The 14615-nt window shown below is 40.6% G+C and overlaps 3 protein-coding genes across 3 annotated transcripts in view; 2 read left to right on the top strand and 1 right to left on the bottom strand.

Annotated features, from left to right (window-relative positions):
- The window catches only part of LOC104950368 (codanin-1-like), a 29355-nt gene extending 24331 nt beyond the window's left edge, over positions 1-5024 (bottom strand). Inside the window, exons 1-4 of the mRNA XM_010776891.1 lie at positions 4922-5024; positions 2820-3496; positions 2489-2689; positions 480-670 (exon numbers count right to left, since the gene is read on the bottom strand). Coding sequence (XP_010775193.1) covers positions 480-670; positions 2489-2689; positions 2820-3496; positions 4922-4999 — 1147 coding nt within the window. The 5' untranslated portion in view covers positions 5000-5024. The remainder of the gene's footprint in view (positions 1-479; positions 671-2488; positions 2690-2819; positions 3497-4921) is intronic.
- LOC104950353 (nuclear receptor corepressor 2-like) overlaps positions 1-14615 on the top strand; it is a 145294-nt gene that overhangs the window by 27377 nt on the left and 103302 nt on the right. The window lies entirely within an intron of this gene.
- LOC104950362 (codanin-1-like) overlaps positions 10487-14615 on the top strand; it is an 8856-nt gene continuing 4727 nt past the window's right edge. Inside the window, exons 1-8 of the mRNA XM_010776881.1 lie at positions 10487-10514; positions 10692-10835; positions 10920-10998; positions 11143-11263; positions 12331-12440; positions 12552-12641; positions 12732-12807; positions 13159-13364. Coding sequence (XP_010775183.1) covers positions 10487-10514; positions 10692-10835; positions 10920-10998; positions 11143-11263; positions 12331-12440; positions 12552-12641; positions 12732-12807; positions 13159-13364 — 854 coding nt within the window. The remainder of the gene's footprint in view (positions 10515-10691; positions 10836-10919; positions 10999-11142; positions 11264-12330; positions 12441-12551; positions 12642-12731; positions 12808-13158; positions 13365-14615) is intronic.

Raw genomic sequence — 14615 nt, 5'->3', positions numbered from 1 at the left:
CTTAAAGGTAGGGTAGGTAAGAATGGAGAAACCAGCTCGAGTGCGCTAGAATTTGAAAATACACAGCCGAAAAAAATCTGCCCCTTCCTTCAGACTTCCTTACAGAGCCCCTCCTCCAACACACACAAACACGCACATGACCAATGAGGGCACGAGATAAGTTTGTGCACAGATGGAAGGCTGACAGGCAGGTAGGCCATCCAGTTATTTTGGCCGGGCCGGCTCAGATGATTGGTCGTGCTTTTTACAGCGCCATAGCTTCCACAGATGATATTTTTTTATGTATTTATGGTCAAAGCATTTCATGTATTCATTGCTATCGGGATGTTAAGAGCATTCCATGGAATTTAACAAAAAGTGTTTCTGAAGTGAATTACCTACCCCACCTTTAAGAATGTATGCATTCGAAAATACATTGCATTTTTCTTTCCCTCCAGTTTCTTCGTGTAGCACACTAGCACCACCATGTGGTCACTTACCAGAGATGCAGGTGCAGTACAGCTCAGCCAGGAGATCCAGTTCCAGAGAGAAGGTGACTTTGAAAGGTTCGGGACAGGGTGTCTGCAGGTCTGGTGTAACTTTAGATCCCATCCTAAGCCCTGACTTAGTGGGGGTGCAAGGGTCCAGAGAGGACGACAGAGGAGAGCCGACCTGCTGAGCTCGCTTTGTCCTAAAAACAAGACATTTCTGATTTCAAACAGCAGAGGTACACTGAGGTAAAGAGCAAGTGATGCTGCAGTGAGTAGGGTAAACAAAGCACAGCAGAAGTTACTATTGATACAAATAAGAAAATTAAAAATGATATGTTGTGACATCTGTCAAAGAAGCTCAGAATCATAATGAATGTATATCATTTTAATTACAAAGTGTAGTTCACCTTTTTTAAAAACCCTATGACAAACTGCAAGGTATTACACAATTATTATTAAGCCATTATAAATCCATATTGTACACTGGCACGCATAACTGCACATGTCGCACTGAACAGGTTAAAAGTATACACAAACACATTTATAGGGAAAAAAGAGATCTACAAGAAAGCCATAGCGTAATATCATAAAACCCTATGACAACAAAAGTCTGTACGATAATAAATATTAGATCCAGGTAGATATAAGCAAGTATATAAACTGTAGGCTTGGGGAATAGGTGACTACATGCAGTTCAATAATGTCCTCTCCTAAAAGACACCCTCAGGCTGCCTGAGTGAGATCTGACCTGCCCCGGTTACTAAATTAAACACTGACACACTTTACTCTTTGTCACTTCAGTCTAAGTATAACTATAGGAGATCCCAGACTCATCTATTTTGATCATTTTCAACAAACTAGTTTGGATGTAGTTAAACTACGTTTTCAAATAAGTGTTAGCTTATCTTGCCACTGGCAAAGTGCAGGAAGAGAGTGTTGTGACGGTGTCAGCTACAGTTCCCCAAAATGAGAGTAAACCACCACATAACCAGTGATGAAATGCAAGGTCCTTGCAACAGATCCTGCAGTTCGCTCAGAAGTACACTGTTGAAAACAAAGTATTTCAACCTGGACATTTCACATAAGTCACCGAATTGAAGTGAATAAAAGCCACAATTGCCAAAATTTTAGTTGTTTCCCCCCCCCCCCGTAGAGCAGCGTTTGACGCGATGAACGGGAGATTTCTCTTCTTTTTTTTTTTAAATACATGTGTTGGTAGAGCTAGAGAGAGCACACCTTTATCTATTTAATATAGCCTAGTTGTAAAAAATAAAGTAAGAGATCAGTCCAATGTGTAGCCTACTATAGGACAGTAAGGAAAACAGTTTAAAAGGGGAGTGATTAGTAAAAATATGCATAAGTAAAAAGAAAGAATGTTAACTAACATAAGATAAGAATAAACCAGTTTAAATGATTTGTTATTGGTTGTGATCATATTCTAAAGATGTTTGGATTATTGAAAAGTCTACAGCTCCCTTTCATCTGAGTGTTGAGAGCTGTATCCATAAATTCATGTTGTGCTCAAAGTGCAACAGATTGATGCATTTCACTTCCCGGACCCCCCTAGAGGATGTGAGGTCCACCCCCAAATAAAGCAGGTTAAAATAATTTTATTGAATACATTGTCTTTTAGTAAATACTGAAAACGGGTCCCACAGACCCAAACAGCACACAAAGGTTAAAGGTCAGCATATAATAATGTTAAAATGTGCTAAATATATACACTGCAAAAAACAAAACAAAGAGGAGTAAAAGTAGCTCACGATTGTTTTATTTTTGGAAAGTAGCTCTCATCCTAAAAGAGGTTGGAGACCCCTGCTATAGAACAATACATTTGATAATTTGAAGCTTGGCCTACCATCCATTGTATTGGAGCGATGAGGAACAGGTGGGGCTTGAAAAGGCCCACCTGTTCAAAGTGGGGAATGACAGAAACAGTTTGAGAACCATTGCCGCAGAGTAAAGAGTTAACGCCTGTTTCAGAATAAGTAGAATAATGATGTATGTTGTTCACTCACTTCTCTCTCTTGAGAAGCTCCCTCTCCTCCTGCAGACTCGGGGGACTCCCCACTGTCATTGGCCCCTCAAGCGCCTCTGTAATTAATGAGGGGCCCGAAGACTCACTGAACGGGGTGGAGGTGAAGCAGGTCTTTGGTTTGGAGAGCGGCCGCTCTGCACTGACCGGTGTTGGGTTGATTCTTCTCGATGGTTTAGATGCCCTGAAGGATAATAGAAACTGTTAGACAAATCAAAAATATCAATGATCAGGTGGAGTGAGGATGGAGTGAGGATGGAGTGAGGAAGGAGTAAGAGTTCATTTTTGTTAAACTGAGAGTTGTTTCGACTCACGGCGGTGAAATGGGTGATGATCCAACAGGAGGGAAGTCTTCCAAGTTGTTGAAGTTGAGTTGCTCCACAGATGGAGGTGAAGCCTGCTCACTTATCCTACTATTCCCTCCTCCTCCTCCTCCACCTCTTCCTGACCTCCTCTCATCACTTTGATGTCCTCCACGCCATCCTCCATGTTTCCCCTGTCCCCCCACTGCCATGCTGCCTCCACCTCTCCTGCGGGCTTTTTGTGACTGGAAGCTGGGGCTGTTCTGGACGTCAGGAGGAGAAACCATGTAGTCTCCCAGATTGATCCTCTGGTTACTCCGACGATCAGCGCCTGAAGGCCTGGAGGCGGGGCTCCATCCTGGAGTAAAAGGGGGGCTGTTGAAAGACCCTGACTGACCAGCAGCATCCCACTCTGTTCCAGGGGACACTGAGGGAGCAGGAGAAAACAGCTGGACACGGCTGGCACTCCGAGAGCCAGCTCCACCACCAGCAGACCGGCTACCTCTCTTGTCACTGAAGCTTTGCGTCTGTGCAGCAGGTTTGTGTCGGCTGGGGGTCTTAGCTGGCGTCGCAGGGCCATGGGTGAGGGCCTGACTGCTCTGCACTCTCAGGAAGTTCAAAAGAAATGGGACAAATTCTTGTTTGAGAACTGTCACCGCAGGTTCTCTGAAGGCCAGCCTGTCATCCTCCTGAGGAAAAAAGAGATACAAATGAAAAAATAAAAGAATATTGATAGCTGAAATTTCTCAGATGAATGTATTGGTTTAATTTAGAGCTGCAAAAAGGAAACTGACACAATAATAATTGCCATAACCAATAATAATAAATAATACATTTTATTTAAGGCGCCTTTCATGACACCTAAGGACACCGTACAATTTTTTAAATACTCTAATAATACCTTACATTTATTATAGCGCTTTTCCAGATGCTCAAAGCGCTTTACAAATACACATTACACACATATCATACATGTAACGGTCATGTACTGTGGACAATACCCACTACTCTAAGAGGTAAAAGCAACAGAACATGATAAAAACACAAACATACCATCATTGAGAGGACAATTCAAGTGGACACAAAAGATTGGGAAAAGGTATTCAGGGGAAACCGATGATAGGGAGCACTACAGTGAGTAGGCTGATCTGAACAGGTGGGTTTTGAGGAGGGACTTGAATGTGGTGATTGTGCCAGACTGAATAATAAAATATATTGGGATGCAGATATTTAATTCTCTATTCTTTTCACTGCTTTACAACATATCATTAAGTTTTGGACGAAACTAAACATTTAAATACATCATTGTTTTTGGGGGGGGGACATGTTGTTCCACGTTATATTGAAAACGACTGACCAAACGATTGATTGATTAATCAAGAAAAATAATCGGCAGTAGAATTAACAATAAGAAATATTTTCAAGTTGAAGCCCATGTTTATTTACAACATGGACAGAGCAAGGTTGTTGCTGCTGTTATTGTAAAAGCAGATTGAGCTCATTTAGTTGGGCAAAGTTTTGTGTAACAGTGAATAATTTCATCACCACATGAAGCCTACATCAGCAGTAGAAGCAATACTAACTGCAAGTAGAAGCAATACTAACTGCAAGATTGAAATGTTGTTCATATATATATATACACACACACACACGTTAATACTGCTCTTACTTTTCCAATGATAAAGCTGAATGTTCAGATGTTATTTAGGGAGCATATTGTAACACCTTGACCAGTCTTTTGGCTAAGTCTGGATTTATTTTACCATGTTTATTAAGTATAATTTGCACTGTGCTTTCTTTCAAATAACAGCATCCTGTTGCAGGCCTGTTTACTTAGTGGACACAGCCTTCTTCAGATAGTAATAATAAAAATACCATGTCAAAAAGTTATGGTAAACTATGTGTTAATGCTACATTTTCTGGAAGTAAAGTTGACATCGTAGCATCTGGTCTGCAGTCCATGCAGGATACAGCTAGCTTAGCCCGTTAGCCCTGCAGCTAAAAGTTTTGTTTACAATCAGTTGAGTGCTATGTCATCTCATAAAACACAATATACAAAAGCACTGGGGAATAAGATGTCTCACATATGTGTCTCGTAATCATTTCAGACTAACCTTATTATTCTTTAGCCAGTCCAAGACCGTTTTATTGTCCACTTTCTTCAACAGAAGAGATTCCAAAAGAGCCGCCATTCTGGTGCGGAGCTACGCGGCTGAAGGACTGGGGGGAAAGGGGCGGGGGCAGCGTCTGCGCAGGCGCGTACTGCGTATGACGTAATGATACAAGTGTGCAGCTGGCAGAAGCTGATCGTCGTATGTTATGGAGCTAATTTCCTGCAATAACTCCACAAACAAACTAAATACCATACAAATGTACCATCTACAAACTAATGCATTAAGTTCTCTATCAGATAAACACATAACATTTTTCTAATATGTGTTTGTTTGATAGATATCTTTTTTATTTCCAAAACGTAATGCATTAGTTTGAAGATGCTGTTTTGTATTTGCAAACCACACTGTGTTTGTTAGTGAATCATAAGGCATTTGTAAAATATGTTTAGTTTGTTTGTGGAGTTATAGCAGGAAATTAGCTCCATAGTATGTAATGTCTTGTTGCTTTGTATGTCTCCCCCTGGACTTTGTTATGTATAATGTATGATGTTCATGTATGATGTTGAATAGATGAATACAAAATAAATAAAAAAGCTGATCGTCGTTTCCATGATCCCTGGCTAGACTATTATGACTAAATTGTTCTAAACATTGAGAGCAGTGTTCTCAAACTCAAGGCTTATATGACCTATTGAACACTTGTACAAAAAACAATTTAATAAATACAATAAGGTACTTACTTTTTACATTATCATCATGTCTAGTAGTGCAATACAGCTGAGGTATTAGTGAAATATACACATCAATTACAAAGATACAGTTACTAACATTGATTGTTATCCTTAAACATTATGTCATTAAATGTTTGGCTAATCCTGGAAGCTGCTTGACATCTTTCTTGATCCATTTTTCGTCAATAATACATATATGCTATGTACAATTTAGTCATTTGGACTGTCTATAGGGTCATGTTTTACCCTTTGTTAATTATTGTCTGCCCCTCGTGGGTGCAGGAATCTTTCTCAGTTGTTCTTCCTGAGGTTTCTTCTATTCTTAAGAGGTTTTTGGGAGTTGTTTTCCTAATCTAAAGGGTCTATTGCTGTACATAATATTGAAAAGCCCCTTGTGGTAAATATAGACTTGATTAAAATGAAGATATGGATCTAAAATCTTCAATGTATTCATTTTTCTGGGCTGTTTTGGTTGTATCTTGTATGAATCGTTCTTAATGAAGATGTTAATTAAAACAATTCAAGGGGCTACAATAAAAAGAAAAGTGAAAAAAAAAACCTTACACAGGATTATGTCTGCATGCGGAATGAGTATTTTATTTATAACCAGTTTATAAAAATAAAATACAAAATAATTTCAAAACAAAAAAGAAAAAAAACACTGTACAAGGCATTGGCATGACACAAATGATAGAATAAACATAAATAATTACAGTTATATACAATGCAAAACTCCCACTTGTTACATTCTTTCCTTGAAACTGTACAGTAACATTTCAAAACCATGACGTACATTACAACATAAAAATATCCACCATTAAAAAAATCCCGACAATTGAAGTCAAAATGATGGATGGGTGAATTAGCAAATGTCACAATAAATAGTTTCTGTCAAATATTTAGAAGTTACTTACAAGTAATTCAATGTAATGACATGAGAAGTGTACAAGTGCACACCAAAGCTATCATTAGTTTAACTTTGAAAATAAATGAAAACATCTGGGTTTCTTTTGCTGGCATCTGGGTATTTAACCACAGATACCCAGCAAGCTACTATAAATATGACACCTTTCTATGAGCAAGCCACTTTAAAAAGCGACAAAGAAAATCTCATCTGGAGGGTAACACTAGTAGACTACATCTCCACATCACTTATGTATGTGCATTAAAAATAAAGAAAACATGAGAAGATATCTGATTATCTTTAGAAACCAGCAGCACTGTTTACTGTCTGTTCCTCCCTTTCACTGAAGCCTGTTAGCATTTACAATAGTTATTTTTTATTTCAATAATTACTTTATATTTTACAGGTATATATTAAAAGTCTGCACAACTGCGTTCGGAACTTTGAAAGCTTAAAATATCTTGAAATCTGGAGTTGAAAGAGGGACGATTCAAAGATTGATTGCTGGCGACATGTAAGGAATTGCACGCTCCAGATTGAGAGCATATTGTTAACACACACATCTTGAATGCTGCACACAGTCGATCGAAACATTTCCCCACGCACTCTCACAGAAAAACATGGATCCCTCCGGTAGAAGCACAGCTTGGTAAGCACAAGAGTCTGACAGCATCGATTTGAGTGTGTTGATATATTGACCTCGCTGACAGACCTTTCACACACACACAAGGAGATGAGTGACAGAAAGGCTTGGCCCGAATAGTGGAATGATCTCCAACACAGACAAGGCTCAGTCATCCCTCAGTTTGCACAGAGGGGCAGAGAGGAGACATTAAGGCGACTGACTGACTGAACGCTGTCTGCCTTCAGGATGAGTCATCATAGCTGCTCTGTGAGCGGTGATATCTGCAAGGTCTGCACAAAACAGCACGCGTTATACATCAATCTCTGTGCGATCTCGTATTATCAAATCTCAAGTCGAACCACATCTGCAAAATCTATAAAAATATGGGATTTTTTTTGTGACTGCTAATGTGGTTGCATGAGGTACTCATCCAAAATCAGTTTATTACAGCATAGATCAAGGCTCCAGGGACCAGTACTTGTAAGACAGTGAGGTAAAGGGAAGAAAATATACTTAATATACTGTACACTTAAACTGATATCAAAATATGTTCAACAGCAGAACATTAATTAGCTTTTTTAGATTTCCCCTTGGGGATACGAAAAAAAAAAAAAAGGTCTTCTTTGTGACGTTAAACGCTGTTTCTTCATAAAGGGCCATAAAGTGATCTACTGTAAATAATAGACTGACTATAAAGTACCTTATGCAACCCCACCTAAAAACATCCGAACTACCCCTTTGATTCTTCAAATCACAGTTGTAAAGTCTATTCTCCTTATTTATTCTGGTCATTCCATCAGGTCAGTATTTGCACTGAGTACAGTCCTCTGGGCTCGTACAGTCTATCATATTCCTGCAACACATTCATCCCAGTGAAGTCAGTGCAGAGAGCAAAGCAAACAAGTCAGACATCAGGTGGGAAGGGGAATAGAAAGAATATTAAATGGGTCAGAGAGAATATATATAGATTCAAAGGTGATTCACTGCTGGGTTAGAACCAAGAGAGATACCGTGTGATGGGAGGTGGAATGCAGCTTTCTACTCAGTCGTTGGTTCTGCGTGTTTTTTTTCTGTTGGGCATGCAAAGAGGAGCATCGAAAGGAAGCCGGAGTTATTTTTACAGTATCTTACAAGCGGAGGAGGTTGTGGAGGTTCAGTGAGGAACTAAATGATTCCTTTCCCTTGTGCACAAACAAACTGTATGTCATTATATAAAAGACATGGTTCGGCACAGGAGGAACAAAACTAACAAGAAAACCATCTGGCATGGAAGCCTGTAAGATCATTTTGGTGTGGGAAATATATTTACATATGGCCTTGATTTTCAATAACATTTGACAAGATGTTTGAGGTCGAAAAATCACATTTTGATCAAGTTTTATCTCCAGGACTGACCAGGTATTTATAAACAGGACAGTTGTGATGGGTTCCACTTCAAATATTTCCTTTTTTTGTCATTACAAATAATTGCTACTCAAGTAACTCTCATTGTGTTTGATTTACAAATATTGGTGTTGCTACCTTTTCCTAAGAATACTGGTTAAAAGGGTTGTCTTATTGTTTAAATACAAACAAAGTGAATCCTCAAGCTACCAAGGCACACGCTGAGACAAACATTTGAGTCTGAACATTAATACATACTCAGTAATGTACCTTGTGTTGCTTAAGCTATCTACTGCTACTACTCCATAACTACCACTAACACACTTCTAACCTGTAATCCCTTCAGTCAGCGAAACACTTCCGATTCCCCCTTAGCAACACAGTAGGCACAAAAAGGTGTGTGTCCTCACGCACTTGACATGATTGATTGTATTGATTTAGCATTTAAAACTAATGTGAGTGACACAAAACCATACATCCACCATCACAAAGAAGGGGGTAAGAGTCTTAAGCATTGCTAAGCGTCAAAATAAATATCTCAATAAATACAACTGTACACAAATATTGGCTTTATGCATTCGGATAGAGCATAAAGTAAACATCATACCCAGCCTGCAATCTCTGAGTGCAGAGGAGATGAGTGGGTCAGCCCCAGGGCAATATTTAATGAAGTAGTGATCATGTTTACTGATCTTCCATCAGTATATTCCAAGTGCATTAATACTGGGGATACATAAGTTACATTACATTGTGGTGCAGGATGCATGAAGATGAATAAACAGGAAGCTGATTTATTTATGTGCCCACCGGCCAAATAACTATTAGTTTACATATTATATTATGCCTGCATGTAAACCATTCATTCATTTTGCAGCTATACTATTTTTGTCTACAATATAATAATATATATGAAACGAGGACCCTGACTTGTCAACATGGCTTGTCTAATAAGTTCTTAAAGAAGCACCGATTTTACACACTTGGCTCAGTTTAGTCGTCGTAAGAAGTACTCTTCAGACAGCCGGTGAATGTCAGATTGGGTTTGAGGCTTTTCAACAGTAAGCCTTACAAACTGGGCACTTATGCTTTTAAGTTACATTAAGGGATATGTAGGAGCTATAATGGCGTTTAGAAGTCTCAGATTCTGTCCCACAGATTCTTTAGCATTCTTCTTAAATCAAAATGGAGAAGGAAGTGCATTACTAAATCACTCCTATAAAACTGGGCACATAAATCAATGAGAAACCCTGTGTGCAAATAGAAGGAGTGACGAGAACAGCGAGACAAGGTTCAGACTGACAGCGTAAAAAGGGGAAATTAATACAGGAAGACTCAGGATTTAATCCTGACCAAACTATCCCCCACACCCACAAACAGTGGGAACTATCTGGCGCAGCTTGCTTCGAGCACTTGCCGTCTCGCTGCAGCTCCTTTCCCTGGACAGGTGGAAGGGCCCCGTGCGACGCTGGCGGGCTGCAGCAGGTCTCCTGGTGGTGAGGGTAGAAGCGGCGGGGGAGGTGGCGAGCCGGAGAAGCTGGAGGTGAGCTGGCTGCTGGCGGCCCAGCAACCCACCCCGCCCCCGCCGTGCTCGTGGCGGGACGCGAGGAGGCTGACGGAGCGCTGCAGGGAGGAGGACTGCGCGGGAAGGCGGCTGGAGCTGCGTGGTGGTGGGGTGGAGCTCGTCAGGCTGCAACGAGCCATTCCTACGAGCCCCCCCAGTACTGGGCTGAGAGCGGTGGTGGAGGGAGAGGCCGGGAGCCGTGCATATCAGCTGAGCGAGGCAACGACAGCAGGTCTGATCCGCCAACCTCNAGACTTCCTTACGAGCTTCAGCCGGCTTCCACAGATACATTTTTTATGTAAGGGGCAGATTTTTTTCGGCTGTGTATTTTCAAATAAGCTTTGACATAAATACATAAAAAATGTATCTGTGGAAGCCGGCTGAAGCTCGTAAGGAAGTCTGAAGGAAGGGGCAGATTTTTTTCGGCTGATATTTAAATTCTAGCGCACTCGAGCTGGTTTCTCCATTCTTACCTACCCTACCTTTAAGATAAGTTAATGATTAGGTAAAAAAGAATACTTCTGGAGTTCAAATGCTTTAGGAGTAAGTCAATAAATGTATTTAAGAAAATGTGTTTTTTTGTATCATTACAGAAAACCTTGTGCCAAACATTTTCCTGGAGCTTTTCTTTGTGGTGCAGCTGCTCACGTCTCGGTCGCCTCACACTCATGATGAGGGAGAACAGGGCAGTTTGTGTGTGGGTCATACAGGTGTGTAACCCTTTTATTCCGTTTTTTTTAACTTTCTGTTAGATTTGAAATAGCTATTAAGTTCATTTCTGTTCACATTTACAGAAGTTCTGGAGAGAAGCTACCTGAGACAAGTACACAACTGTGTGTATTTTGCGGTGAAGGTTCTGGAGAGTCAGTTTCAGTGAGTTCTTTTTATTTCTCATTTCACAGTTTCCTGCAATTTCCTCCTTTTCACTAACAGGAATATATCAGTTCACAGCTCCCTGATATTTGATGTGGCTCCTTCAGTCTTCGTGAGTTGATTGTAGTTGTGATTTCTTGTCAGGTTGGTTTCTAATTTGGACAAGTGCACCTTGCGTCTGCTGGCAGAGAACGAAAGAGTGGCGTCTTTCTCTCCGGATCTCAGAGACCTCCTGACTCAGGCCCAGGAGGGGAGCACAGCCAAGGTGAAACACTATAAATGCTTTTTTGTTTCCCTGAGTGATACTGAAATATTGGGTGATGAATACACACTTCTCTTATTTACGAGAACACTTGATTTCAATTCTTATTATTTTGAATGTTTATAGCTTTAACTGTTGTTATCATTAAATCTGAAAATCTTTTGATAATCTATTAACCATCTGAGTAATACAAATAAATAAAGTAAATATTATATAACAAGTTGATGCTTTATAGACAATGATTGATCGATTAATGGAGAAAATAATTGGGATATTAATCCATAGTGGTAGGACAGGGACACGGGAGACATTTAGGAAGGTGAGGAAGACTGAGATAAGGATACAACTTATCACTAGAACCTTAAAGGTCCCATGTCACGGCCATTTCTACTGATCATAATTCCATTGTTGAGGTCTACTAGAATAGATTTATACTGTGCAATGTTCCAAAATCACATTGGTTTCTCATACAGCATCTCTGTATAGTATGTGTATTCACTCTCTGTCCTACACGCCTTGTTGGAGCTCCTGCCCCCCCCCCTCCCTATGAGCCCAGTGGCCGTCTGCGAGACAGCGAAACCCAGCCCGAACACACACACACCCGCAGCCTGGCTGGGACTTTGTGTGTGTGCTCAGGCTGAGTTCCACACCAGTGAGCCAGCTCACAGTGTCCTGCTCCTCGCAGCAGCGAGCCTCGCAACGTCCCGCCGAGTGAGTGTGTGTGAGGAAGTCCGCGGATTGGTCCAAACGTAACGGCTCTGCGGACGTAACGTCACTATACCCAAATACGTCACGAAACCCAAGAAGTAAACAATGGAAAAAGAGAAATGTCCAACGAGGCGTTCTGGGGCAGCATAGACAGGTCTTTCCTGTGTTAGAGTTTTACTCACTACAGGGTGTACTTTGAGGGGTTGAGACTCTGCAGACCGTTTACATTTAGAAAAAGCTACAGTACATAACACACACAAGGGGACGGGTGATAACCAGAAAAGCACGACATGGGACCTTTTAATATTTGTTTAATCTCTACTCTTTTAACTGATTTGTTTTTATTCCTCCATCTGTTCCAGCTCTCTCTTTCAGTTTCTACTTTCATCCACTCAGTCCCATTCCAGCCGGCTACTGACAACCGCTCCAACTTTGGTAGTGACAGAGCTTTCCACATCTTCAAAAAGCAGAGGTACCTCTCGCTTCATGAAAACTCCCTGTCTGAAAATGTGTAGCAGAGTCAAAAACTTCTATATATGTAAAGATCTTGATTTCAAGCAAGCTCTTCACTTTCTTTTCTCAGAGATATTTTTTACGAGGTGTTACGAGAATGGGAGGACTATCACAAAGAGCCAGGGTGGAGTTTTGATGTTGCTCTCGGAAGCAGGATAAGGCAAGTCTATACAACTTTTACAAAAAAAATTGTTTACGGATCGGGTGTGATTTCAATACTTAAATGTTTTTTTCTATCTGTCCTTTTTAGGGGAATGATGAGTCAACTGACCTCGGCCGGAAACCATTCCCATTTTGCTCGACTGTTTCTGAAGCAGCTTGTTCAGGTAAACCGTGGCATTCAGATATTTTAAAATGGGGTTTTATTACGTACAGCAGCGTTTCCACCAGGGGGGGGGAAGTCTTTGCCGTCATTTGAAAAAAAAAAAAAAAAAACTCGAGAAGTTTGTATCGCTTAAAATTACGAAAAGGGACAAGGACATCTCTCTGTTGGAGGGGCAAAGGAGTACTGCCGGCGAGCCTTGACGGGGGGTGCTTAGTGGAGCACGCGCATGAACTGCGAGCGCCCTCTCAGCCCTGGTCTGGCGGAAACACTGACGTACAGTTCATCACTTACAGTAGATAGCGGTAACAGAAGTGTGGCTTATTGAACAAAGCTGTCACCATGTCACTTTTAGATGTGCAAAGGCCCCAGTGTGAACAGCTCTCCTGGTGATACTGCCGATGCTGACCTGCTAGGCATGCTGGGAGCTGACAGCCTGGGGCGTCTGAAGCGTCTGGAGGAGCGTCTCATCCAGCCTCAGGGAGTCGCCGGCCCCTGCCCTCCTCCATCCTTCCCCGGTCACCAGGAGTTCTTCAGGGATTTCCTGCAGGCAGCTAGCTGGTAAGCAAATACCAATAAATACACCGTTTGATGTCAAAAATATCAAATCTATCATGTAAGAATAAACATACTCGCACAATGCTAACATCTGTCTTTGTTTATTCATCATTTATTTATGCAGGGGGAGCTTAGGATTTATGAAAACCTTACTTAGGATTCTTAGATGTTTACTACAAAAGGATATTTGTTTAAAATAAAGATGTTTGTCCTGTCTGTGATGCAAATGTTTTAAATAATTCCAGTGTGTTTATCTGTGATGATACGATTTAAGGCAAGGCAAGTTTATTTATATAGCACTTTTCAACACAAGGCAATTCAAAGTGCTTTACAAAAAATGAAAGACATTAAGAAAATGGCATTTAAAATCAGTCATTAAAAAGAAAAGTTAATAAAATAAACATTAAAAGAAAAAATACATGGATAAAAGTTACAGTGCAGTCTAAGATGTGAATAGTTCAATTAAAAGCAGCGACAAAAAGAAAAGTCTTCAGCCTGGATTTAAAAGTAGTCAGAAGTTGGCAGCGGGACCTGCAGGGTTTCTGGGGGTTTGTTCAGATTTAAACACAATTAGATTATTATCGAATAAATATCCTTGATTCTCATTTTGTTTTGACCATTTCATAGACGCCAAAACGGGTTAAAAGAAATGTTTTTGCCTAGGTTGTACGTTTTGGTTATTCTTCAAGTAATAATAATACTGTATTTGTGCCTTTTTAACAGTAGTACGTTATTTTTATTTCATTGACAGATGCCCTTTTTTTATTCATAAAAGCTTTCCGACGTACAGAGGTGGAGAGAGCCGGATTTATCGTTTGTTCTCTGTTGTCCCTCTGTGAGTATCTAAACTCATTAGTTTCGCTTCTGCAATTACTGATGTGTCCGCACGCTTTGTCCTTTTTGGTCTGTTACGCGAGCCTGAACCAGTCTACACTCCCTGCCTTAGGACTCTACAGAAGCTCTTAACTTGCTTATTTGATAGTGTGGTCCTCAGTTGACCAAGTCTCCTTCCCAGCTGGCTGTGAAAGCTGAGGCAAAGGAAATTAGGTTTGATAATTACAGAGGTCGACGATCGTCTCAAGAGCGGCTCCCCTATCTTCCATCGCGGGAAGAAGGAAGTCCAATCATTTGGGGAATCAAATTTAACAATTTTCTATATTAAGGTGATTTAAAAGTGAGGGGGATAATACACCATGGTAGAAAGCACGCCCTTTCAGCGTGACAGGTTTGATTTAATTCCTTCATCCAATAAAA

The sequence above is a fragment of the Notothenia coriiceps genome, unplaced genomic scaffold (assembly GCF_000735185.1).
Source record: "Notothenia coriiceps isolate Sejong01 unplaced genomic scaffold, NC01 NC01_scaffold00000339, whole genome shotgun sequence".
NCBI lineage: Eukaryota > Metazoa > Chordata > Actinopteri > Perciformes > Nototheniidae > Notothenia > Notothenia coriiceps.
The sequence above is the reverse complement of the archived record's forward strand: the minus strand, read 5'-3'. Positions and strand labels throughout refer to the sequence as shown.